Source organism: Ceratotherium simum, chromosome 17 (genome assembly GCF_057802395.1).
Source record: "Ceratotherium simum simum isolate JZ-2026a chromosome 17, ASM5780239v1, whole genome shotgun sequence".
NCBI classification, from domain to species: Eukaryota; Metazoa; Chordata; class Mammalia; order Perissodactyla; family Rhinocerotidae; genus Ceratotherium; species Ceratotherium simum.
Genome location: NC_141916.1, coordinates 16,359,442 through 16,385,517, shown reverse-complemented (window position 1 = coordinate 16,385,517; position 26,076 = coordinate 16,359,442). Strand labels below are relative to the sequence as shown.

The 26,076-nt window shown below is 50.5% G+C and overlaps 1 protein-coding gene across 2 annotated transcripts; it reads right to left on the bottom strand.

The window, feature by feature from the left end:
• Positions 1-157: 157 nt before the first annotated feature.
• SPRYD3 (SPRY domain containing 3) lies at positions 158-14,863 on the bottom strand. Of its 2 annotated transcripts, none has more exons than XM_087442348.1 (11): positions 14,775-14,863; positions 13,123-13,269; positions 12,064-12,139; positions 11,445-11,569; positions 10,987-11,122; positions 9,934-10,119; positions 3,369-3,569; positions 2,870-2,927; positions 2,108-2,227; positions 1,850-2,022; positions 158-1,500 (listed from the first exon to the last, which is right to left on the bottom strand). In XM_087442348.1, the coding sequence occupies exons 1-11, from the start codon at positions 14,795-14,797 to the stop codon at positions 1,366-1,368; spliced, it is 1,380 nt and encodes a 459-aa protein (XP_087298474.1). In that variant the 5' UTR covers positions 14,798-14,863; the 3' UTR covers positions 158-1,365. The 2 variants fall into 2 exon arrangements, with proteins under 2 accessions (XP_087298474.1, XP_004429151.1); XM_004429094.3 differs by having other exon boundaries at positions 3,369-3,518; positions 14,775-14,812.
• Between the last annotated feature and the right edge of the window lie 11,213 nt (positions 14,864-26,076).

Here is a 26,076-nt window from a genome sequence, read left to right as displayed (position 1 = left end):
AGGCCCACGACCTGGTCCATACACTGTCCCCAGTCTTGGCCTCATGCTAGTCCACATGTCCCCGGTGGGCAAGCTGCCCTCGGCTGCCCCCACCTCCAGCCCTGTCCCTAGCCCAGTGTACTGGAAAGGATTCCCCTGTCCCGACTGTACTAATAAATACGGAAACTCCATCTTTATTGGCTGTATAAACATCTCTGGTCTGTACATACATTTCTTACATCATAGTGCAGGGCCTGAAGGGAGGGCCATAGGGGAGGCCCCAGCAGCACAACAGCTCACCCCCTTTCCCCAAAGCCCTACCCAGTCTGTGCAAACCAAAGCCAACAGCTCCTGCTCCCTCCTCCTCTCAGGAGAAGTCACTGTATGGGGAGAGGCCAGGGGTCAAGCGGTGGGAGATAGGAGGGCTCGGGGGGAAGATACAGGTAAGTGCTAGAATCCAACACTGAAGCACAACAGGCAGCAAGCTGGGGGGGTGGGGGGCAGGGGGTGAGGGGCCAAGCCTTCCCCTGGGTACACTCGGCCAGGGCTCGAGGTCTTGCTGTCCCCACGGCCGGAGAGACATGCTCCACAGTCTCAGCCTGCATCCCAGGGACCAAGGGACGGGTGCCACGGGTGAGCAGAGGTGGGGCTGGAGAGGAGCCAGGGCCCCAGGCCCCCACCTCGCAGCCCCTCTCACTCCACTAGACCTGTCACGGGCGCCCATCTCTGTGCGCAGCTGCGGGAGCTGGAGACTTCGACTCTGTGGGACTGGGGGGCCTGAGCAGGCAGTGAGGGGGAAAGCTGGCTCTCGGGAAAGAACGGAGACCCTGGAGGAGTCTTCTTGGGACGGTAGTCAGTGAAACGAAACAGAGGGCCCAAGAGAACCCCCCTAGCCCAGCCAGGGGAGATAACAGCAGCAACTGGTTCACACGATGAGGACAGGGAACAAAAAAGAGCAGAATGCAAGGAGAAATACTGTGGTAAATGGTAGAGGGGCGTCTCTACTCCCCCCTCTGCAGAGCCTCGTGCCCAAATAGCAGCTGAGACGGTGCTCACTCCACTCCACTCACGCGGGCCCCTGGGGAAAGGGGATGTGGGAGCCCACTGGCCAAAGCAAGGGGGACCCATTGGTACAGCAACACCCTTCTTTGGGCCTGTTCCTGTCCAGCCATGGACTGGGTCCCAGGGCCTGATGACAGGGGCGGCACCAGGTCAGAAATGTGGGCACCGAGGAGCTTGGCAGGGGCCTGGTGTGGCAGGGGCAGAGTGACTATGCACCTCATGGGACCCGCTGGGTAAGCAAATCCTCGGGAAACTCAGGCACTGGGTACCTGGTCCTGCAAAGGGTGAGGAGAGGGAGAAGGGGCAGGTCTAGGGCAGAAGCCTCTAGCCACTCAAGGGATGCAGATCCACTTTGACTTTCTCCCCACAGCTCAGCATTCCAATGGTGGGGAAGAAGCCCCCAGAGGGTACAACAGCATCCTTCTTCCCGATGATCTTGCCATTCCGAGTGAAGAAAACCTGGGGGTGGAAGTGGGGAAAAGACTGGGACAGGCAGCTCTGGCCTCTCCTCTGAGGATGCTGGAGCTACACAGGTCTGTACCCCACTTACCCTCAACTCCCAGCATCCCTCCAGAGAAGAGACTTAGGGTGATGCGGAAAGAGACCACAAGAGGGCGTCCGAGGCTGGAAACCAGCCTCCCTACCAGTCTCCCCAGCTCAGTGCACTGGTTGCCTCACAACGGGAGGGCACCCATGGCAGTGCAGGCCTTCCCCGTGCCCTCCCCTGGCTCCACTTTCCACTCCCCACTAGGGCCAGCCTTGCCCAGGCCCAGGAACCCTAGGCCAACCCCAAACTCCCCCAACTCACCACCACCTTCTTGCCCTCGTGCTCTGGCTCTATCTCTTCTCCATCTTCCTCCTCCTCCTCTTCCTCCTCTTCCTCTTCCCCCTCCTGGTGCAGGTACATGACATTCCGGACATTCCGGATGGCCCGAGCAGTTGGGGACAGGATCACTGTGTCACAACTGTCATCACTGTCACCTAGGAGGCCAAGAAACCTGAGCTCTTGTGGTACTGCCCCACCCTCTGCCGGACCAGCCTGACGAGCCACTGCCACCCCACTTACCCTCACTGTCCAGAATGTAGTCCCGGGGGAACATGATTCCACAGCCCATAATGTCCCCTTTGTAACAGCGTGGCCCAAAGGGGTCCCCCACGCCACTGCCATGGAAGATCTTCCCGTCATCTGTTGGAGGGAGGAGAGAGGACACGCACTTGAAGGAGGGGCTGACACTACACCCCCAGAGGGCCCCTGCTTGGAGCTGAGCTTCCCTACCTCCGTCTCTGGCCCTGCGGGAGGGAGGGGACAAGGTGAAACAAAGATGGAGAGACAGAAGACAGAAGGGAAGAAGGCACCAGATAAAAAAAGAGCCACAAAGTCTGGCCACTCAAGGGGCTCCGCGGGAGCTCCCCCAGGGAGCTGGTCAGCGAGAGGAGAGGGGCTGAGGTGGGGAGGGGTGGGAGGGACCAGGAACTCCTGGCTCCTCCTTTTCTAAAGAAAGCCCTAAAGGAAATCAAGCTGACCAAAAAAAGAAAATACAGAATCTGCAGGAAGGGCGCAGAGGGAGCCAGCTCAGAGGCCTGGAATGTCCAGTTCGGCCCAGATCCCCCGCCCCTGTTCTGCTCCCCCGGCTTTTAAGGCTGGGAGGAAAAACACAGATGAGGAGAAAGCGCTAGCGGCTTGGGAAGGGGAGATGAGACGGCAGCAGGGCAAGTCTCTCCAGCCAGATGCTGGAGGAGAGGCCATCTGTGAGGGGTCAGGAAATGATGTCCCTGTGTCTCCACATGCCCCACAATCCTGGCTTCCCCAGGGCAGCCCCCTACTCACCTGCATGATAAGCCACAGACCCCCTGCTCCAGCCAGGGTGCCTGTTCTTGGGATAGTCCTGCACAAAGTAGAAAGAGAAAATCTATGGTACCACGCATGGAAAAGAGGACGGGAGAGAGTGGCATCTGAACCTTCAATCTTCAGGAATAGGCTACAACCCAGACCGCTGCTCACCACCCCCACAGCCTCTCACACCCTTCAGGAACTTGAGGTTGCAGGGGAGGCAGGGACGGTGAGAAGGGGACTTGGCTTTCACGGCCAGGGCTGCAGGCTGCCCCCACCCCACATCCAGGCCTCGGTGTGTGTGGTGTAGCCGTGACACTCTTTCAGGTCCTAGGTCACATGGGGTCTGAACCCTTACAGAGCAGACACATACAACCGTGTTATCTCAGGTTAAGACCACCCTCTGCAGCCTGGACCCCTGATCTCCCCAAGAGCTCCCGGCCCCATCCCAACAGCCCCAGAGCTGAGCAGGTAAAAAGCCAGCGCTCATGCCCACCTTCCGGGCCAGCCCCAAGGCGATGTAGCATTTCTCTCCAGGGTCCACAATCTCCACCTCGAAGTAGTGGCTACGGGTGCTCAGCGGGTGCCGGGCCTGGGCCAGCCCCACGTCCACGATGCTCTTGCCCTTGCCCAAGTACTCCAGCAGCTGGGGGAGAAGAGTCAGGAGTGCGGGCAGGCTGACACCCGCCTTGGAAACCTGGTCCAAAGGAGTCGGGGACCAGTTTCCCGGGTCAGACAAAAACCGCTGGCTGAAAGGGGAAGGACCCCAGAGGCACAGCATGAGCCTCAACGTTCTAGGCAAGCATGGGAGGACAGAGATGGGGTGGGGTGCTGTGCCCACCTGCCTACTGAGCCAAAGACCCTCGCCTTGCTTTCGGGGAGACGGGGAGAGCAGCACAGCAATCCAGATAGCTGAGCGCCCGGAACCACACCAGGGGTCTCCAAGCTACGTCACCACTTCTCTGAGTCACCCTGTGGGGAAAAGTCCACCCCAGGGGCCCTGAACACAGAGAAAAGGAGAAGTGAAGACTAGGCTGAGAGGAAACCTGAGGACTTTCTCAGGGGCCTTCGGGGACTGGGGATGGGGAGGCTGTAGAGAGTAGGTGCCAATTCCAGAGGCTGCAGGGAGGGGAGATGAGCTCAGAGGCCCGTTCTGCCTGGGATGGGCCTGATATAATTTCTCAAGGTTTTTGTTTCACTTGGCTTTGAACAGAGCTCTTCATAGCTGGGTCAGGGAGGTGCCGAGGGGAGCCAGGGAACCCAGAACAACCAGCTCCACTCCTTCATTGAATATGAGGGAGAGGAGCAAGCAGAACAAAGCTAGGAAGGCAGGCTTTCCTGTTCCCAGCCCCTCGTGGCTCTCTCAAGCTGGAGCAGGGGTGTGGAGGGGGGAGGAGGGGAGGATGACTGATGGGCTCTTGGGGATCTTCAGTCCCACAATGGTCCTGCCTGGGCATGATGGGGCGGCAACCCCCAATCTGGGAGGATTTATTTATCAGTTGTCATGGCAATAGTGGGGCTATGACTCAACCCCATCCCCTCTTTCTCCCTCAGCATCACCTGAGATTCCTTAATCCCTTTTTAATTAGCCAAACTGTCCCTCAAGACTTTCTCCTACTCTCCCACCCCTCCAGCCCTGAAGAAAACACGCGCCCTGGGGACCTCCTCCACTTATTCCTGGCAAGCCCTGGGACGCTGGCCTCTCACCCCCCCCAAGAACTCCTGCCTGAACAGGAAAGGAATTAGGCTCACCTGCACCATTGTGGAAGCCTCTGTGTGTCTTCAGCAGAGGCAGGTCCTGCATCCTCACCACCCTCTTCAGAGAGCAAATGGAGGGACCTGGTCCCCTTCTCAGCCCTGGATCCCCAAAGCCCTGCCACCTCAAGTCCAGCCTCTCCTTCTCTCCAAAGAGAACTGGAGTCGGCGGGGGATGGAGGACACACAGGGAAAAGGCAGAGATGTATGGGAAACCACTGAAATCCACACCCAGGCTTTCTTCTCTAATTCCTACAGCCAGGACCTGACAGCTTTCGGGTTACACTGGCTCTTTATTTACTGACACTCCTAGCCCGAGTCTTCTCTATTACAGCACCTTCTTTCTCACCAGAAAGGGGTCCCCTGCAGGTCTGATTTACTGGGTGCTAATTCAGGCCCACACTGTTTGAACTCTGTCTTTGGTCCTCCGTGAGTTCTCTGCTCAGCCTGGGCTCCTCCTCAGCATCTCTCCCCATGAGCCGGGAGGGTGGGGCTTGATGCACATTAACTAGCTCACACTCCACCCAGTCTGAGCAGCCCCCAGCCCACCCTCTCCACCCAGCATTGCCGAACTGGGTGGGGGACCCCACAGCTGCCCTTGACCCACTCCATCCAACTGGCCTCGGCGTAGGAAACACAGTGTTCTCCACTTCCAGAGCCAAGAGACAGCGGATCCAGATCCTGATCCTTGGGAAAAACCCGCCCAACCATTCCCTGAGCCTCGGCCCGCGGAGGGCAGCCGCCGCCGGAGTTTTGTCTGTGGGTAGGGTGGGGATGCTTCCTTACGCTAAAAGGCCAGGAAGAACACACTACCCGGGACTCAAAACACCCCCCTAACCCGCAGACCAGCCTGCTGACACCCTGAAAGACCAGGTCCTACATAATTTGCCCTCTTCAAGAGAGGAGCCACCAGCCCTCAGGTTGTAAGCCGCCCCGATTCGTCTGATCCTCTCTGATCCATGCTCCTACTCCTGGGCAGAGTCCTCCCAAGCCCTCCAGAGCCTTCTGAGAGCACTGAGAGGGGCGGGCTGGGGGAAGTCTGCCTCCCTGACAGATCCTCGCTGAGCACACTCCTCCCTCCTTAGATCAGGGCTGTCAGGAGCCTCGAGGAGATGGGAGGTTTAGGCCCTAGAGCCTGAGTTGCTAGAATCTTGATGCTGATCCCTCAATCTGTGCCTCACATGCCTCTTAGTTTGAAAGAAAATCAAACGGACCTGGGTTCAAGTCCTAACTCCTATTACTGACTTGCCTCTAACTTTGAGCAAGTGACCTTCACTTCTTTAAGCCTCAGTTTCTCCATCATTAAATAAGGCTACTATTACCTGCATCTCCAAACATGGGCGAGAAGACTACGGGAGCTTGACACCCCGTGGGTGATCAGTACACACTTCTGCCTTTCCCTAAACCAGGAAACGGGGTTAAACTGGGACAGGCCAACATACTAGTGCTCCCTAAACATTAACAGTCACCCCAAAGCTACAACAGACTGGAACTGCCAATCACAAAAAAGGCAATGATCTTTCCTCTCAGACCTTACCTCCAGCTAGAATGGCCCCTTAGGCTCCCAGAACTGTCATCGCCTCCCTAGGACAGATGACCACTCCCCAGATTAGTCTACCCCAACTGACCAACGCTCCTCCTCCCAGTGTTTCTTCTCAAACATGCCCGGTCAATAGGAATGTTCCTCTCCATCTCTGGAAAGGGTAGGGGGAACTCTTTCCTTGGGGCTCTCAAATGGCCCTGCTTCCGCACCTCGCCCCCAACACAACCCAAGCGTTGAGAGGCCAAACAGGTGGACTGGACACCAGAGAGGGGAGGCTGCAGTACAGAGTGCCTCCTGCACCCCACCCCCGCCCTCTTCGGGGTAGGGCCTTCTCAGCCTCCTCTCCTGCTGGTATCCGCCCTCCTCCTCTTACCAGCAGAGACCCTAATCCTTCTTGACAGGAGCAAGGGAGGGCTCAGTGCCCTAAGGGCCTAGAAGTAGCTGAAACAAGAACCAAGAACATGCTCCCCACCGGCCAGCTCAGGCCCCAACACAGTCTCCCTCTGGGTTGGGTCTGGGGAGGACCCCTGGGAGGGTAGGGCCTCATTCACCCCCCTTTGTGTACCACAGCTGTTGCCCAGTCACTAAGGAGTTGTCAGAGGAGCTATGAACAGGAAACAAAGACAGAATGAGTCTAATCCCCCAGCTTTACCTCCTGCCCCCCACCTCCTACACATTACCTCACTTTGCAAGGCCTGGGGGCAGGGATAAGGCCAGGGGCAACACCACCATCCCTGAGCAAACAACTCTTCAACACCCTCAGAGCTCTGGGGAGGGGAGATTCTTTATGAGGGGAAACTGAGGCCACAGGAAGCAGGGGAAGAATTCCACTCAAGAAAGAGCCAGATCTGACTATATATAGATACTCAGATCAAACAAACATAACTAAATATTAACAACTGTTGAATCTAGGTAGTGGGCATATATAGGTGTTCACTGTACTATTTTTTCAACTTTCTGTATGTCTGAAATTTTTCATAATGAAATGTTGAAGGGAAAAAAAAAAGAGTCAGCAATTGAATTCACTCTTCTTTATGGGAAGAACCAGTGAGAAGGGAGAGGAGAGGATAATTGAAACTCCAAAACTGAGAGAAAGGGCTAAGAGTACAAGAATTCCAAGGCAGCCAAGTAAACTCACCTAGAAGGGCCTTTGCTAAAGAAACCAGACAGGAGAATCCCAGGGGAAGCGGGGATTTAAGCCGAGGAACTCCAGAATCATCTTATGAGGGGGGCAGGAGGAGAGAAGATGAGTGGTTACAGGAGAGCAGGCTGCGGAGAAGGTCCAGCACTTATCAGACAGCAGGAAGGCAGTGCGGGGGATCAGTGGATGACCATCTGGGCTTAGTCTGCTACTCACTCGCTGTCTGACATTTGAACAAGTCTCTTTACTTTTCTCTGGGACTGGTTCTCATCAATAGCACAAGAGGATATTTGAGAATGTGTGCGCCGTCACAATGATTAGGAGAGGGGGCTCCTAGCATCCTATGTCTGGGAACCAGGGAAGCTAACGGGCCTGCACGTTAAGGAACTGTCTCACCTAAAATGCCAACAGTCTCTGCCCTGAGAACTCCTGGCCTGGATGGCATCAGAGCCTCTCCCAAACCTTTGTGGTTCCACAGGGCGCTCTACTGGGTACATCATCCAGGGCAGGAGAAACAGGCTTCACCAGCAGCTTGGCTGGTCTGCGGCCCAGGGCACAGTTCCCCACAGAGGGGGACGTAAAAACCAGGAAGGGCAAGGAGGAGAAACAGCTGTGCTATACAGCTTTAGAAAGAGGAGGCACAGGTACGGCCCAAATGACCTCTCCCAGGCTCCTCCCAAATGACTCTGATCGCTGGACCAGAAATACAGTCAGAAGAGACAAGAGGGAGGAGGCCAAGAGACAAGCGAGGATGAGGGGCCAAGGGGATGGAAGAGACTGGGTAAGTCACCCTCATTTGAAAAATGAGGTGGTTGAGAAGACAAGAAGAGGCATATGTCCCTCAAGAGGCTCGTGCCCAAGTCTGCCCAGAGAAGCAACTGCTCAAGGAGTAGCATGCCCACCCTGCCCGCTGTCCCAAGCTGGGGCGAGGGTCTGAGACAAGAGCCAAACTCAACAGCTTATGTCTAACAAAGAAAAAAATTCTTAAACGTGTGGCCTGAGGGCACTGGGGGGAGGGCAGAGAGGAAGGAAGGCTATTTATAAATGTCTACAGGATTCTGCATCAATTAGAAAAGATTGCCTGGGAGGAGCTGGGAGCAGAGTGGGGACAGGTCCAGGCAGGGAAAGGATGCCAGGAAAAAACTCTCAAGAAGAGGTCAGGGATGAGAGCTGGAGCACTGCCCTGGCTCAGCCCCAAGTTCAACTCTGTAAATGTTGTCCAAATGATGGTGGAAGGGGAAAGGAAAGGAAAGAGATGAGGGTCAAGGAGTAGGCATCTGAGGCCTCCTGGCTCGTGGCCACCGCAGTCTTTGGCCCCCAGGGCCAGAAGCGGGTGCAGAGCGTCAGAAGCAGCAGGAGGGCACACTTTCTGCCCTTTTCCTTGAGTTTGACGCACCTTGAACTCCAGAACGGGGGGAGCCTTGCTCATAATCCACTCCCACCCCCCCACTGCTTCTGTTTTGCTATCAAAGGCTAAGTTGAAAACAGCCTGGGTCGGGGTGAGAAGGCCAGCGGGTGGAGAAAAAGGTTGAGCCAGGAGCAAGAGGGCAGAAGAGGGACAATTCGAAGTGGGAGGCCGGAGCAGCCCACTAGAGGCCAGGGCCAGACCCCTGACTCAGCATCCATTCACTCCCAGCCCAGCAGGAGGCACAGGGGGGAACATGAAGGACCTCGCTCTCTCAAGGTCCGCACACTTCCCAAGAAAGTTTAAAATCCAGGGAGGCTGGCCACGTGGCGTAGTGGTTAAGCGTGCGCGCTCTGCTGCTGGCAGCCCCAGTTTGGATCCCGGGCATGCACCGACGCACCACTTCTCAGGCCATGCTGTGGTGGCGTCCCATATAAAGTGGAGGAAGATGGGCACAGATGTTAGCCCAGGGCCAATCTTCCTCAGCAAAAAAGAGGAGGATTGGCATGGATGTTAGCTCAGGGCTGATCTTCCTCACTCACTCACTCACTCACTAAATAAATGAATGAATAAATAAATAAATGAGTAAATAAAATCAAATCCAGGGAGAAACTAAAGCAGGTATGACGAGAAGAGGTATAAAAAATCAAGCTTTGGCAGGTCAAGGATTCTCACTGAATCTTCATCTGCCTCTATCCACATCCCCTATAAAACATAGAGGGAAGACAGAAGACATTGACATTTACTCAAAAAAGATCTCAAAGAACCTTCTTCCACATGAGTGGGACTTGTGACCACACCTGCCCCACAGCACAGTGGATGGAAAGCTTAGGCCAGCTTTCCCCCAAAAGGGAGATCCAAGCCTCCAGCCTCCAAATCAGCCTCACGCTCTCAAGGCAGGTGTGCAGGGCAGCAGAGGGCTCCAGGGGCTGAAGGCACCAAAGAAGGCCGAGGAGAACTACTACTTGTTCCAAAGGTAAAGCCAGTAACCTGAGCTCTCAGATGAAGGGCAAGGGAAGAAGGAGACTCAGCGCTGAGAAGGACACAGATCTGGACGCAAGGAGTCATGTCAGGGCCGCAGGCTACCCTACCAAGATTCCCACTGCCCAAAACTCTGCAAAAGACATCCTCACTCCCCATTTTAAGCAATCAAGACACACTTATGTGGCCCCACAGGTGTTCTGCCCACCCCCTCCCACCCACTGCCCCTTACTTACAGTTCCGCAGACTCGGACATCGTGCAGCCGGCCCCACTCATCCTCGTAACTGTCCACCATCATGACACTGTCGTCCTCGCGGCCCAGCTCCGCATTGAGGTGCAGCCGCACCTCCTCACCGAGGGAGTGCATGCCCACTGCGGGGAACAGCCCGTCTGGGGACATGGGCATGATGGTGGAGCCCACCTGCAGCGGAAGGAGGGAAGGAGGGAGCTGCTGCGTGGCTCACCTTTCCACAGCTCATCTAATTCTCACAAGGGGACTTTCGAGATGACGCAACGCATAATTATCACACACACTGACAGAAAAACAGAGGTACAGAAAAATTTTAAAAGTTGCTAAGTCCTCCTTGCCGAGCAAGGTATCCACAGAGCTAGAGGGCAAACACAAGTCTCTTGACTTGCTGCCAAATACTTCTGGTACATGTGAGTGTGTCCCGAGTAGGAAAGTGCTGAGGCACAGATGCTAAGGGGTAAGGCCTCTCCCCCAAGGTCTGAGAAGGCAATTTTCCCAGGGTGGGGATGGAGCTGGGTAGGGGAAGAAAGAGAGCTGGGGTCTCTCTCTTCTATTTGCTCCTTTCCCATCTCTTCACCACTATGAATCTCTCTCTGGAGAGGGAAGGAAAGGAGAAGTGAAACCAAGAAAATAAAACACAGAAAGGACAAATCCTCAAAAGCATTCAAGTCAAAAACCCAAAGAGGACAACCTCCAGCTTATGCAGCCAAGACATAATCTCCCCCTCTTTTTTCCTGCTCAAAACCTTCCCCCAAATCACCTGATTCTGTCCCCCACAATTTCTGCTCATCCTCCACTGCACTAACTTGCCCCTCTACGTGTATCATCTGGGTGATGTCCTAGCCTTCCCTGGGCAGGGGCGGCATCTTCTCCTACACGCAGGAGACTTCAGGAGAATCGGAGGCTGGACTGAAGGAGATGGAAACTGAGCCTGTGGGTCCCTGGGCAAGCCCCAGCCAGCAGACTTTTTCTTATCACTCCCACAAATCCTTGGACAGCTTCAAGCCACTTATGTCCCACCCAGGATTTCCCACTCACCCGCTTCCCATTTTTGGTGAAGAAGATCTGGGCAGTCTGCACATCAAAGGACACAGGCTCAATGCCACAGCCAATCCGGTCCCCGGAGTTGCACTTTGACCCAAACTGGCGGCCCTTGGCTCGGCCATTGTACAGCCTGTGGACACAGCAGCACAGACACAGGACCTGAGCCTGGCCTCCCAACTTCTTCCCAGTGAAAACAGCTGAGGCCTTGTCTCACTGTTCCCAGTCATTCTGCGATGGCATCTACCTATGTCCCCATGTGTGCTCTACCCTCCCCTCTAAGTCTGCAAGCCTCCAAGGGTAGCCATCAGGCCACCTTCCTGTCCTGACCAGAAAAGTCTATGAAAATACCCCAAGATAGGTGAAGGAATGGCAAGAGTCGCCCTGATAGTCCTTTATGTCTGAGATTCCCGAATCCACAGGAAAGGGGTCAAGGTCCACAGGAGGCAACTCACTTGCCATCATCAGCGTGGTAGGCCACGGAGTCGGGCAGCCAGCCAGGCTGGTGATCCAAGCTGTAGTACTGAGGGACCAGCCCCACAGCAATGGTGCCCCGGACCCCACTGTCCACAATAGATACCTGGAGGGGGAGAGCAGGGCATGGTTAGCAGGAATGGGAAATGAATTGCTGGGGCTGCAGAGAAGGGGAGTCAGAACTCAAAGGGGGCTGAGGCTCAAAGAGACAAAAGACATGGGAATCAGAGAAAAAGTCAGGGCACTCAGAGGGAGACCTGGAGAGAGTGGGGCCTACTTTACCATGATTACTTAGAAAACAGTTTCCAAGCTACAGAAAAAGATAGGAGAGGGAGTACATGCTGGGCTTGGGTTAGGGGTGGGAAAGGACATGGGTCAAAGTCCACCTAGGTGAGGGGCAGGAGAGCAGAAGCGACAGGGTGACAGGACCCCAGGGCACCTGTCTCTCAGATTAGGCACCATGCTATCCTGTGCCCTTTTCCCAGCCAACAGGACAGCCCTGATGGAAAATTAAAAAGACCAGATGAAGAATCTAGTAAAAGAGCTCCTTGGGGCTTAAAGATCTCACCCCCTGCTCTGCCCACCCACTGCCTTGATCACCTCAAAATAATTGCTGTCCTTGGTCAGGGGTCGAGAAGCCACGTAGCAGCCAACTTCACCAGAGTTTCCATGGTAACTGAAGGAGGAATGAGGGGGGAGTTCCGTTAGCAGCCTAGCCTAGGAGTCGGGAGGAGGGCCTCAGCATCCCCAACCCCCACCCTGCAGAGGAGAATCCATCAGGCCACACTTCAGGACATCTGCACAGACACCATAACAAGAGACTTGAGGTCACCCACCCCTCCCACTGCCTCCAGCCAGGGTCCAACCCACACCAGACCAACGCAAGCCTGGCTTCTTCATTTCCAGGGGGAAAAGAATGCAGAGCCTCCCTTAGTTGCCTATTGGGGTCTCATAACCCTGTCTAACCTCAATCCCTCATGCTGCAGCTTCGGCCCTTTTCCTCTGGCTCTGTCCTCAGCGGAGCTGGAGAACGGCTGGTCTCTATCCTCTGTACCAAAGCCCTTCGTAGACTGGAGGACAGTTATTCAGTCTCCACTCCTCAGCTTTCTTGTCTCCAGGCTAAATAGCACTACTTCCTTTCCCCTTCACTGACAACTTTGTGAGAAAATGAGGCTCAGAAGGAGTCAGGGAAGGGGTTCAAGCCAGAAAAGAGAGAACACAAACACAAACACACAAACCATAGGGTTGGAAGGTGGTGGGCAGGAGGCACCACAGAACTGTCCTTCCAAAAACAGGAAAGCCACTGCCTTTGAAACTGCCACTCTTCACCAAACCCAACCCCTGAGATGCAGGCAGAAGGAGACCCAGACACCCCACAGACCCACTGGAGTCCTCTCGACAAGGCACTTGGCAACTCCTGAACACGCCTCCTATCTCTGACATAATTGCTTGCAATGCAGACCAGGACAGAGTGACCCAGAGACCCAGGCAGAAAGGAGTGCAGGGTGGAGCAGTGTGTGCTCATGCAGAGAAGCCTCCAGGGTCAACGGCAGCCCCTCCCAGGGCCATGGAGATAGTCCTCTGCCTCTGAAAAAGCCCTTTTTCATCTCTAAGATCTGGCACAGAAAGGCAAATGTGGAAGCACTCCCCTAAACCCACCTCAAAGTGTCTCCATCTACAAGAATGTGCTTGAACCGCTCCTGGTATCGGAAAGCCCGGACCTCTCGAATCTCCCGGATCCGCCGGCGCCAATTCAGAAACCGGTAGTGCAGGTTGAGGTCATCCATCTTGTTCATGAGAACAAACCTGCCATGGGTAGATGGGGATTGACGGGGAAGCAGGACCCTGAGCAAAGCCCCTCAGCCTGTTCAACCCAGAATGCAGACAGGGCACTGGACTTGAAGCCGGTTGCCCACACTGACCTCAACAATCCCCATCCTCATCCTTTCATTCAGCAAACATTTGCTGAGCTGCTACTGTGTGCACTATTCTAGGTGTAGGGATACAGCTGTGAACAAGATGGATGGAATTCCTGTTCTCGCAGTGCTTCCATTCTAGTGGGGGAGGCATGACAGACAGTAAACAGATATGACAACGTTAGACAGTGGAGGAGAAAGCAGAGTGGTGTGACAAAGAATAACTGGTGAACTCTATCTAAAGAACACTTTGGATAGAGTGGACAGAGAAGGCCTCTCTGAGGAGGTGCCCTTTGAGTTGAGATGAGAAGGAGCCAGGCATGTGACAAGCCCAAGAAAGAGCATTCCAGGCAGAGGGGACAGCCAGGACACAGGTCCTGGGGTGGAAGGGAGCTAGCATGGTAGAGAAGTAGAAAGGCCAGGGTGGCTGGTGTTTAGGGAATGTGAGGGAGAATGTAGAAGAAGAGGCGGGAGGAAGGCAGGGGCTGGATCAAGGCCCTACAGACCTTGTTAAGGAGCTTGGATTTTATTCCAAGTGTGCTAGGAAACCTCTGGAGGGTTTTAAGCAGGAAAATGCTAAGATTTTAAGGTTTATCAGATCTTAAAGATCACTCCAGCTGTTGGTTGGAGAACTGATCATAAGAGGAGCAAGAGCAGAAGTGGCCAACAATGAATGAGGGGGTTGTTGCAGCAGTTCCCATGAGAGATGGCACCCACTAAGATGGCAGCAGAGAAGAGGGACAGGAGTAGGATGACCCCGGTATTTAAACCACCAACAGTGCTAACACATGAATGAATGAATAAATTTTTCCTGGGTGCCAAAAGTGAGAACAAGGGGAGGGACCCTTCTCTTCCCATCCCCCAAACCCCGGGACAGGGGTTCCACCAAAGCCTGACAGTGACTTGCACACAGTAGGTGCTTAGGAAGCCTTGGTGGGGCTGAATTCAATCCCAAAGCGCATATTACCCCCTTCGGCAGTAGCTCCACGCCACCACGTGGCCCAGAGGGTAGGCACCTGCGGGCAGCCCTCCCGGGCACTCGGCCAGTCCTCGACCCCAGGGAGAACCCGGCGCCCCAGACCTAGGGCCATCTGCTCGCCCGGAGCCCCACAGCCTTGGCACCAGCGAGTGGCGGCCACACCGGCCCCGCCCCCACCCCGGGCACGGCCTGGTCACTCACACGAGACGCGGGGGCCACGAGGCCCGGCCGGTCAGTGTGACCGCGCCCAGGCTCCCAGGCCCCGCTTGGGCCCAGGAGGGTCCCCAGGGAGGAAGCCCAGCGACCAGAGCGCAAGGCCCCGCCCCTGACCCCAGCCTCCGCCCAGGACCCCCGCCTCCCGCCTCAGGCTCCGGGGAGACCCGAGGCCTCGGGACCCCGCCCCGATCCCCGCCTACCGGGGCCGCCGCGTCCTCCTCATCCATAGGCCTCTCAGCTCCGCACACTAGCTCTTCGGCCGCCGCCACCACTCACATCCGGGTCCCCGCCCTTCCTACGCTCCCCGAGGCCCGCCCTCCCCACCCACCGCAGCCAATCCTCAGCGGCCTAGGAAGACAGGCACCCGTAAGAGCCAATCGGAGGACGCAGGCCGGTCGGGCGCGGTCTGGGGAACCGGCTACCTAGTGCGGGGCAGGGGCTGGTGAACCCGGGTGTGAGGAGAGGGGAGGCGGCGACGTGGCGGCGCGGACGCGACGCTGGGCGACCCGGGCTCTGACGGGCCGGTCAAGGGGCGGCTCCTGCGCTGGGCGAGGCGGGCGGAGAAGGTCGCTGCGCACGGACAAACACTGCGGATATGTCCTGAGCGCTCGTTCTGTGCCAGACGTGATGCTAAAAGCTTTATAGGGTGTCCTTTTATTCCACTCAACCACCGTATGAAATGAATCTTACTATTATCTCCATTTCGCAGATGAAGAGCATGAGGCTGGCTTCCATAGCTCGTGCGCTTAACTGTCACCATATGCTTTATATTCTCCATTTCATGTCACCTTCCGTTCTGGGAAGGACATGCCATTCCAGGAGGAGAGAAATTCAGATGCAAAAAGCACAGTGGCAGGAAACGTCATGCTGTTCAGGAACAGAGGGGTTTGGTGTGACTTAAGGAAAGTTAGGCTGGGGTCATAACGTGAAGGAAGGAAGGATACTAACATTTATTGAGCACCTGCTAAAGAGTGTTCGTTGCCATTCGTGGCAGGATTTCCCAGATTTCCTCCCATCACCGAATTTCTCTTTTCCGAATAGAAAGGTTTTCCCCTCTTCTGTATTCTCATACCATGTCGTTTGCACCTTATTTATAGCACTTATTACACTAGTGCTTTTATTATTAAAGTCACCTTAAAGTCACCTCTGGCTGTAAATCTGTCTCTGCTAGACTGTGAGCTCCTTCAGACTCTGGGATTTATCCTATTCTTATCATAAATAGGTATTCTACAAATGTTGAATGAAGTGAAAACCAGCTTGTATACGGTAAACAGTGGCCATTTGGCATAATGGGAATAGGTGTAGATGGGAAATTGGATTAGAGCCCCTGGATTAGAGCCCCAGTTGTGTCACCGAAAGGTCAAGGTCTTGTTCTTTTATCCACAAACAAGTATTACTGAAGCCCATGTTCTCTTAGCTCCCTTCCAGCCCCTGGATTACATGGTTCTGAATAGTTACTCTCCCCAACTCGTCTCCAGCTCCTTCTGTTTGCTTCATTGCTTCTCTTCCAGCTCCTCTTCCTGAGCTGTGGAAACACCCCCAGCCTCAGCTCAGCTCTTCCCAAAGGCAGTCAGAGAGCTCAGGCCTGGGCGGCTCCCAGAGTCATGCCCATCCCACACCGGTCTCCTGGCTCCTTCCAGAAACTAGCTAGAAGGCTAGGGCCTGAGAAGGAGAGAAATGACAGAAGAAGGTGTTTTCAAAGTGTTATTAATGGCTGCTCATTCCACTTGAGATTTCCTCATCTCAGGTTCCAGGTGTGGGCTGGCCCTTTTGGTGAATCCTCGATCTGTTGGCATTCTCAGGACCTAACTGAAAATTTGTGCTTGATATCTACATGTAGTTGACTAAACAGCTTTACTGAGGTATAATTGACATACAATAAGCCGTACATATTTAAGGTGTACAATTTGATAAGTTATGTGTACACCCATGAAAATATCGCCACAATCAAGATAGTAAACATTCAATCACTCCCAAAAGTTTCCTCATGCTCCTTTGTAATCTCTCCCTCCCACCCTCTGATCCCCGGGAAGCCACTAATCTGCTTTTTGTCATTAGTTTAGTTAGCATTTTCTAGAATTTTATATAAGTAGAATCATATGGTATATGCTCTTTGGGGGGGAGTGTCTGGCTTCTTTTATTCAACATAATTATTTTGAGATTCACCCATGTTGTTGTATGTATCAATAGTTCATTCCATTTTATTGCTGAGTAGTGTGCTATTGTGTGGATACACAATTTATCATTCACCTGTTGATCGGCATTTGGTTGTTTCCAGTTTTGGGCTGTTACAGATAAAGCTGTTATGACTGTTCATGCACAAATCTTTGTATGGACATATATTTCATTTTCTCTTGGGTAAATAACTAGGAGTGAATGGCGGGATCACATAGTAGATATATACTTAACTTTTTGAGAAACTGCCAAACTGTTTTCCAAAATGGTTATATCATTTAAAATTCCTATCAGCAATGTCCAAACGTTCCAGTTGTTCCACATCCTCTCCAACACTTGGTGTGATCATTCTCTTCAGTTGTAGCCATCCTAATAGATATGTAGTGGTATTTCATTGTGATTTTATTTTGCATCTCCATAATGACTAATGATACTGAGCATCTTTTCACATGCTTATTTGTCATCCATATATCTTCTTTGGTGAAATGTCTGTTCAAATCCTTTGCCCATTTTTTTAAATTGACTGTCTCCTTAGTCTCCTCAATCTAGGACAGTTATTAAGTCTTTCCTGAAAAGTATATGCTAGTTGTTTTGTATAATGTCTCTCAGTTTCATTTTATGTGATGTTTGCTCGTTATTAGATTGAGGTTATGCATTAACAACTTGCTTGAGATCTGTGATTCATTTTAATTTTTGTATATGGTGTGAGGTATGGATCAAAGTTCATTTTTTTGCATATAGATATCCAATTGTTCCAGCAGCATTTGTTGAAAAGACTGTCCTTTCTCTGCTGAAATGCCTTTGCATCTTTGTCAAAAATTAGTTGAGCAAGTAAAAAAAATTTTTGAGAAAGAAAAAAAAATTAATAGCCTGTATATACGTGGGTCTATTTCTGGACTCTATTCTGTTCCACTGATCTGTTTTTCTATCTTAATGTTTTGATGACTGTAGCTGTATAAGAAGTCTTGAAATCTGGTAGTATAGGTCCTCCAATTTTGTTCTTCTTTTTTAAAGTTTGTTTGAGCTATTCCAGGTCCTTCACATTTCCGTGTGAGAGAATCAGCTTGCCAATTTCTACAAAAAAAAGCCCTCTGGGATTTTAATTGGGATTACATTGAATTTATTGATCAATTTTGGGAAAATTGACATTTTAACAATATGGAGTCTTCCAATCCACAAACATGATATATATCTCCATTTATTTGTCTTCCTTATCTGAGCAATGGTTTGTAGTTTTTAGTGTGCAGATCCTTTGTCAGATTTATCCCCTAAGTATTTCATATTTTTGATACAATTGTAAATGTTATTTTTAATTTCAATTTCCAATTGTTCATTGCTAATATGTAGAAATACAATTGATTTCTGTATATTGGTTTTGCATATATTTGATTTTGATGTATGATATTTAATCGCTGTCTCCCTAAACTTACTTTGGTTGTTTAATATTAAATTCTAGACTCTCAGGCCAAACTTTTAGGGAGGAAAAAGAGAAATATTCACTATAACCAATGTTTTGTTACAGCCCAAGATACTTTCTACAACAGCTTTGCCAGAGACAGGCTATGGAGGGCACAGCTGGCCTGCTCAAAAGAATAGGAACCCAAACCTCAAATAGCCCCCAGTTGCCTTTGACAAGAACCCAGACTTAGGCTTGGGGTATTCTCATAACTCAAGCAGAGGGAGAAGAGGAGGTCTGGTCTTTTCATCACTTGCCAGGGATCTTTTGTCTATGATTTTATTAATTCTTTGTTAATTTTTTTCCTTTTTCAGTCTGTGCTATTTATCATAATAATACAGTTCTTGTGTTTATTCCCACCCCACCCCCAACATAAGGCAACCCTTCCTTTTATTTGCCTTAAAACAACCTCTTTCTAGCTCTAGAAATTACATGTGGTTTGAATATTTAGAGAATTTTGCAAACAGGTCTGTATTTAACTTATCCAAACTCTCGATGTTTTTCTACATCATGAAAGTTTTTGTGTTGAAGTGAAAAGAGCATTGAACTTGGAATCCAGTGGATCCCATCATCTAGCTGTGTGGCCTCTGGCAAGGTATTTAACCTTTCTGAATATGTGTTCTTATCTGCAAAGTGGAGATGGTAATGGAACATTGTGAGAATTATGCAAAAAATAAACATTCCGTGAACCAGAGTTGAATCTGAATATCTCTGCCTCCTCTTCAGATTGGAGATTCCTCATCTGTTTGCTTGGCTCTCAGAGGCTGTTATCCCCACCCCACTGAAACATTGAGGCGTTCCAGTCCAATGAGGCCTTCCAAAGCACAGAGTTCCAGCTGTGGACACAACAGTTTTGACCCAGGGTAGGATCATTCATTCAACAAGTACTGAATACCTTAGTGTAGGCCGGAAACTGAGTTAGACACTTCATTTATTCATTACAGAAAAAAATCATTGAGTTCCTACCATGTATGTCTCATGAATTATCCCTAATACTGATAGCAATTCTGTAAAGTAGGTGTTGCAACCCCCACTTTACAGAGGAAAAATAGAGGATGTGGCCCCTCTCCTAAAGGCATTCATAAGCCAGTTAAAAGCAGACAAGGCATAGTATATGAAAAGCTGCTAGAAATACAAGACAAACTATAAAAGATGTTAAGAAGAGACACATGGGGGCCGGCCCAGTGGCGCAGTGGTTAAGTTCGGTGCGCTCAGCTTTGGCAGCCCAGGGTTCGCAGGTGCAGATCCCGGGCACAGACCTACACCAGTCATCAAGCCATGCTGTAGCAGGCATCCCACATACAAAGTGGAGGAAGATGGGCACAGATGTTAGCTCAGGGCCACTCTTCCTCAAGCAAAAAGAGGAAGATTGGAAACAGGTGTTAGCTCAGGGCCAATCTTCCTCACCAAAAAAAAAAAGAAGAAGAAGAAGAGACACATGATGAACAGCTACATGATTATTAAAGATAGGTGCTGCTCCCTCTGCCTAGAAGCCTTCCTCTCAGTCCCCTCCCTCATAAACTTCTGCTTCTCCAAGATTCAACCAAAGCATCACCTCCTCTGTGAAGCCTTCTCTGATTCTTCCAGGCAAAGTTAAGTTCTTCTTCCTCTGTGTTCACTTGGCTCTTGACCCCTCTTATCCTTACATAGTGTCATTGTTGATTTGCTTGTCTGTTTTCCCCAGAGACTGTGAGCTTCTTGGGATCAAGGTGAGCAGACTTACTCAATTTCACCCAGAGCTTGATAATAAAAATTAGAGATACACAGTTAGAGAAGAAGAGGAAGGTTAGGAATGTGATTATGAGTAAAAGTTCAGAGATATGAATTCAAACAGCATATTCGGTCAAGGAGTGGGTAGTTCTTGTAAGGTAATAATAGGCGTTATAGAACCAGTGGATTTAAAACCCAGGATTGGGACTTGATACTTGGGTTAATAGGGATCATTGAAGGTTTCTGAGCAGAGGAATTATATGCTCTATTTTCATTTCAGAAAGAATAGTCTGGGTATGGAGTAGACGGTGTCTGAAAACTAGGCAGTCCACAGGAAACTATCACCATGGTCCAGGTGAGGAAAATGAAAAGCCAAACCATCAGGATGCCCATAGAAATGAAAACACTTTAAGACCAGGTGGAGGAACCGTTAGGAGGGACAGACCAACAGGAATAGGTAATTTCACTAGAAAAGAGAAAAGAATGGAGGATGACTGGGGGATTGGGAGAGTGTTGAGACCACTGGCAAAAATAGGACAGCTGAAGAATGGTTTATAGGGGGAGATGATAAGTATGGTTTTAGATGTGCTGAGTTTGAAATAACAGCAGGTGGGAAGTTCCATTAGGATCCTAGGAAATGTCTTCTGGTTTGTTTCCCATATTTTTCATTTTGATGCCTAATATTCTTTTTTTTGTGAGGAAGTTTGGCCCTGAGCTAACATCTGTTGCCAATCTTCCTCTTTTTGCTGAGGAAGGTTGGCCCTGGGCTAACATCCATGCCCATCTTTCTCTACTTTGTATGCAGGGTGCTGCCACAGCATGGCTTGACGAGCGATGCGTTGGTCCATGCCTGGGACTTGAACCTACGAAACCTGGGCCGCCAAAGTGGAGCACTCGAACTTAACCACTACGCCACCAGGCCGGCCTCCAATGCCTAGTATTCTGATAGCCATGTTGACCATGGCAACCTATTAAGGGCTCAGAATTTAACCACAGATGCTCTGTGGAATGGCCCTTTTCCCAGTCCAAGTGGTCATGTTTAAAAGCCCTTGAGAGTAACAACCCACAGCTCATGAAGAGGCCTTTTGGAGATGGATTTGCCCAGCAGATGGTTCCAAGCAAAGACCTCCAACAACGCTCCCAAGGATGACCAGGAGGCTGGTGACAATGAGGCAGGTCATAGAGGGCTCAAGTGAGATCAGGGTTCAAATCCCTGCTCGATTGCTTCTCTCTTTGAAGCCTCAGTCATTTCCTATGGAAAGAGTAATGGGAATAGTAACATCACTCACCTTATAAACTTATAGTGAGGATTAAATGTAAAATGCTTAGCACAGTTCTTGGCATACAGAAAGTATTAGATAGTGTAAGCTATTATTATTATCACTATCATCAGTAGTTCACGTGGCCTTCCTCTATTAGACTGTGATCTCCTTGTAAGTGGGGGCCATGTCTTACTTATTTCTATATCCTCAGCTCAGGCCGTGCGACATACAAATTTTTTGTTTGTTTGTTTGTTTAGAAACTGAGGTTAAACCACTGTTATGATGTATATTTTTTAAATAAGCTGTTTGTTTTGGAATAGTTTTAGATTCACAGCAAAGTTGCAAAGATAGTATGGAGAGTTCCTAGATCCCCTTCACCCAGTTCCTCCCATTGATAATATTTTACATGTCCATAGTATATTTGCCAAAACTAAGAAACCAACATGGGTACATTACTATTAACTAAACTCCAGACTTTATTTGAATTTGATCATTTTTCCATTGATGTCCTCTTTCTTTTTTTTTTTTGACGAAGATTGGCCCTGCGCTAACATCTATTGCCAATCTTCCTTTTTTTTTCTTTTTTCTCACCAAAGCCGCAGTACATAGTTGTGTATCATAGTTGTAGAGTTGTAGCTCTTCTATATGGGATGCCACCGCAGCATGGCTTGATGAGCGGTGAGTAGGTCTGCACCCAGGATCCAAACCAGCGAACCCCAGGCCGCCGAAGCAGAATGTGCAAACTTAACCGTTGCTCCACCTGGCTGGCCCTGATGTCCTCTTTCAGTTCTGGGATCCAGTCCAGAGGACCACACTGCTTTTGTTGTCATCTCTCCCCAGTCTCCCCTGGTCTGAGGCAGTTTCTCAGGATTTCTTTGTTTTTTTATAACCTTGACAGTCTTGAGGAATACAGGCCAGTTATTCTGCAAAGTATCCCATGATCTGGATTTGCCTGACGTTTCTCTCATGATTAGATTGGGGTTATGGATGTGTGGAAAGAAATCCATAGGGGTGAAGTGCTTCTCATCTCATCATATCAGGGGGCACTTGATAACTCACATGACATCACTGGTGAGGTTAGCCTGGGTCACGTGGTTAAGGCAGTGTTTGACAGGTGTTCCCCCCAAAAGTCACCATTTTTCCTTCCTGTACTCTATTCTTTGGAAGTGAGTCACCAAGTCTAGCCCAAGTTGGGGAGAGGTGTTAAGCTCCAACTTCTGGAGGGCAGAGTATCTACACAAATTATTTGGAAATCTTCTGGAAGGAAGATTTCTCTCCTCTTCTCCATTTATTTATTTATTCAATCACTTATTTTATATCAGTGTTATGGATTGAATTGTGTCCCTCAAAAGAAGAAACGTTGAAGTCCTAATCCCCAGTACTTCAGAATGTGACCTTTTTTGGAAGTAGGGTCTTTGCAGGTTTAACCAAGTTAAGATGAGATCATTAGGGTGGGACCCAATCCAGTATGACTGGTGTCCTTATAAAAAGAGGAAATTTGGACAAACACTCACAGAGGGAAGCCAATGTGACGAAGGCCATGTGATAACAGAGTCAGAGATTTGACTGATGCATCTGCAAGCCAAGGAATGGTGAGGATTGATGGCCACCACCAGAAGCTAGGAAAAGGCAAGAAAGGGTTCTACCCAGTCTCAGAAGGCTCATGCCCCAACTAGCACTTTGATTTTGGACTTCTAACCTCCAGAACTGTGAAACAATAAATTTCTGTTGTTTTAAGCCACCTAATTTATGTTATTTTGTTACAGAAGCCCTAGCAAACTAATACAATCAGTATGCACTCATGTATATTTATTGTATACCTTATTTAATCCAAAACTATGTTATTTATTTTGTTGCACAAATTGTTTTCAGCTTTGACCATTGGGAGCTCTTTCAAGTTGGTTCTTATGTCTTTTTGATACGCTCCCATCCTTTTGTTTTAGAGCACTTCTTTCCTTTCTGGTACTACAAGATGCTCCAGCTCATCTTGCATTTCCCTGCCCCAGGCCTAGAAGCAGCTGTCTCTGGAAGGAGTTCTGCTTCCTTTTATTGGAGAATGGTATTTAGAAACCAACCTGTGTGCTAGGTGTGCTCACTGCTATTGAGGTGCCATTGCTTCTAGGCTCTCTCAGTGAACAGAGTTAAGTAATATGTGTGTGTATGCTAACTCATGTATACACACATAACTATTGTTGTTTCTGTATCTATCCATCTGTATCTATATATCAAGCTAAGCATGAGTTCACACTGATGTCTCTGACTCTAACCAAGTACCACAGGTTCATCCTAGACTTCCTCCTTGCTTATCTGTAACTTCTCTCCCCACAATGAGAAACCTGGCTCCCAATATCCATTACTTATTTGCTCAACTCCAGTATACACGTATAGCAGTTTCAAAAATTTGTAAACCATAAGCCCATGAGAAAATTTATCAACCAGAGTACAGTGTTTATGTAGAATATGCCGTTCCTTTTATCTTTAGCCTTACAGATTCCAGTCAAAACACTGTTTTTCCAAAGTTACTTAGGTCAACACCTTTTTTTCCTCATCCTCTTCAGTGTGTTTATGTCATAAATGTACAATTCAGTTAGATTCATCTGTTATGGTCTACTATAGTTATAGTTATAGTTGTAGTCTATTCTGTCCTGGAATACCCTAGCATCCTGGTTGATTTTTTTTTTTTTGAGGAAGATTGGCCCTGAGCTAACATCTGTTGCCAATCTTCTTCCTTTTTCCTTTTCTCCCCAAAGCCCCAATAGGTAGTTGTATGTCATAGTTGTACATCCTTGGCTGATTTTTTAAGTGCTTATTAAGTGAGTGTTGGATGGACAGATATTAACTCTAACCTCCCTGGGAGCACCATTTCTCCCTATTTCTGTCCATATATTCTAGTTACATCCACATAAGTAGATGCTCTATGAGTCTATCAAATACACTTTTATTCATTTATTTACAAAAAAGCAAATATCAGATCTCCAGTTGCTGCTTCTTGTGCACTAATGATTCCCAGCTCCTAGCTGCCTGGCTGACTCCAGCCCAGTCTAGAAAACTACTCTGCTCCCTTCCCAGCTCTCCTTTCTCTGATATCGGTGGGACACTGAGAATCTAGGCAGAATACACATCATGCACACACACACACGCTATCCTGCTCCCCCTGCTCCTTTACCTTCATATCCGTTACACAAAGACGTGTTTTCCTAATTGAGATCCCCTCCACCTTCCCCTCTCTTCAACCATACCCATCTCCTCTCCCAAACTTTATTATAAAGCCCTGTTCTCCAGGAAGCCTTCTTTGATTTATCCTGGGGCCAGGTTTCCCTCTCCTCTTGAGCCCTGACCACACTCTGGGCCTGTCAACTCTTTGGCCTTTTCGCTGACAGCAAGGGGAGGAAGAGGAAAAGAGAGGGGGAGTGCTGCAGCGGTGGGAAGGCCAAGAGAGGCCTGGGGTGGGCTGGGCCAGCTCAGAAGTCAGGGAGCACTGGTGGAGCCTCCAAAAGGGCTGCAATGCACCCCCTTCACCTCTCGCTGCCCTTCCCCAGGACTGCCTTTGCTGGCACCAAAACACCAACCTTTACTTGTATCAACTCCAAACTCCTTACATGGGCTGGGAGCTGGGGGCCCAGAGAGGAAGGAGGTGGGGGAGCCCCTGTTCTCAAAGCACTCACAATCTAACTGGAAAAATAAGACACAAGAAAAGAGAAATAAAAATTTAAGATAGCAACACAATAATGTGGATGAATTCAGAGGAAGGCAGACAGCTGGCCGAGCAGGTGGGGAAGAGGTGGCAGAATGTGGTTTGCGGTGAGGGGCGTGTAGGGAAGGTTTAGTCCTGTGAGCTGAAAGCTTGGAGCCCAGGGGAAGAAAGGGCCTCTGAGCACCAGTTATGCTACACCTTCACTTCCTCTAATCTCAGTTCGGGCCCAGAGATGGGACACTGCCGGGGGTTCTGGGGAAGGTGACCCAACCAGCTGGCTGAATCAGAGTGTGATTCCAGGGCTGTTGTCCACAGGGCCATGAATGCCAGACGGGAACATGGGTTCCATGGCGGGGGACGGGGAGATGGAGTACCACCAAAGACCGCTAAGGAGGAGAGAGTCACACGAGCAGGACTGAGCCTCAGCAGGACCAATTGGGAGGGTGCGTGGGGGGACAGATGGCAGAAACCGGAGGCTGGAGACTGGCCAAGGTTATCACAATTCCCATCAGGCCCACACCAGACTTAGGCCATGTCATGATGTGGTCATTAGCCCTCCTCTCTGTGGCTGTCTGTGGACTGTGCCACCACTTGTCTTTCCTCAGACGCAAAGAGTCCAGAGCCTAGGCAGGCTGCCTCCTTTACCCCTTGTTCTCAAAAGGAAGACAGCACCTGGGGGTGCCGTGGATTTGGAGGGACAGGCTGGGCTGGGTGTGAGAGATGCAGAGCAGAAGGGATCGGGAGAACACAGAACAACGTGCAAAAGGAGGGGGAAGTCCAGCGGAGTTTGTTTATGGAAAAGTCTAAGCAACAGCCCAAGCTGTTTAGCCATTCCACAGCCCTGGCAGAAGCTTTCAGCAGACTCTTCTCTCACGCAGAGGCCAGACAGAATCCCAGGGATTTGCTCCTCGGCCCACACTCCATCCTGAGCACTCACCATGTGCTTTAGATCCCTGCTCTGGGGGCTGAGGTGAAGGGCATCCCAGAGAGAGGAAAAACAGAATCCAAGAGTCTCAGTCTGCAAGAAAGAGCCTGGTTAGACCCAGCACCGACAGCACACCACGCTGGACACCCTCGCTGGTGGGATGGGGAGAAGGGAAGTGCAGTGCTGGGATGGTAGGTGGAACCGGACTGTGGAACCCAGCTTAGACTGCAGGGAGGGACCAAGCTGGGCAGGTGGGAGATCTGCAGGGGTGATGGTGGTG

What these genes read in the sequence shown, in the direction of transcription:
- SPRYD3 (XM_087442348.1), bottom strand. Translation starts at nt 14,797, where the DNA reads ATGAGGAGGACGCGGCGGCCCCG. An exon ending in AGGACAGCAATTATTTTGAG is followed by an intron (nt 11,570 to 12,063) that starts GTGATCAAGGCA and finishes CTCCCCCTCCAG; the next exon opens with GTATCTATTGTGGACAGTGG. An exon ending in TACCACGCTGATGATGGCAA is followed by an intron (nt 11,123 to 11,444) that starts GTGAGTTGCCTC and finishes CTGTGTCCACAG; the next exon opens with GCTGTACAATGGCCGAGCCA.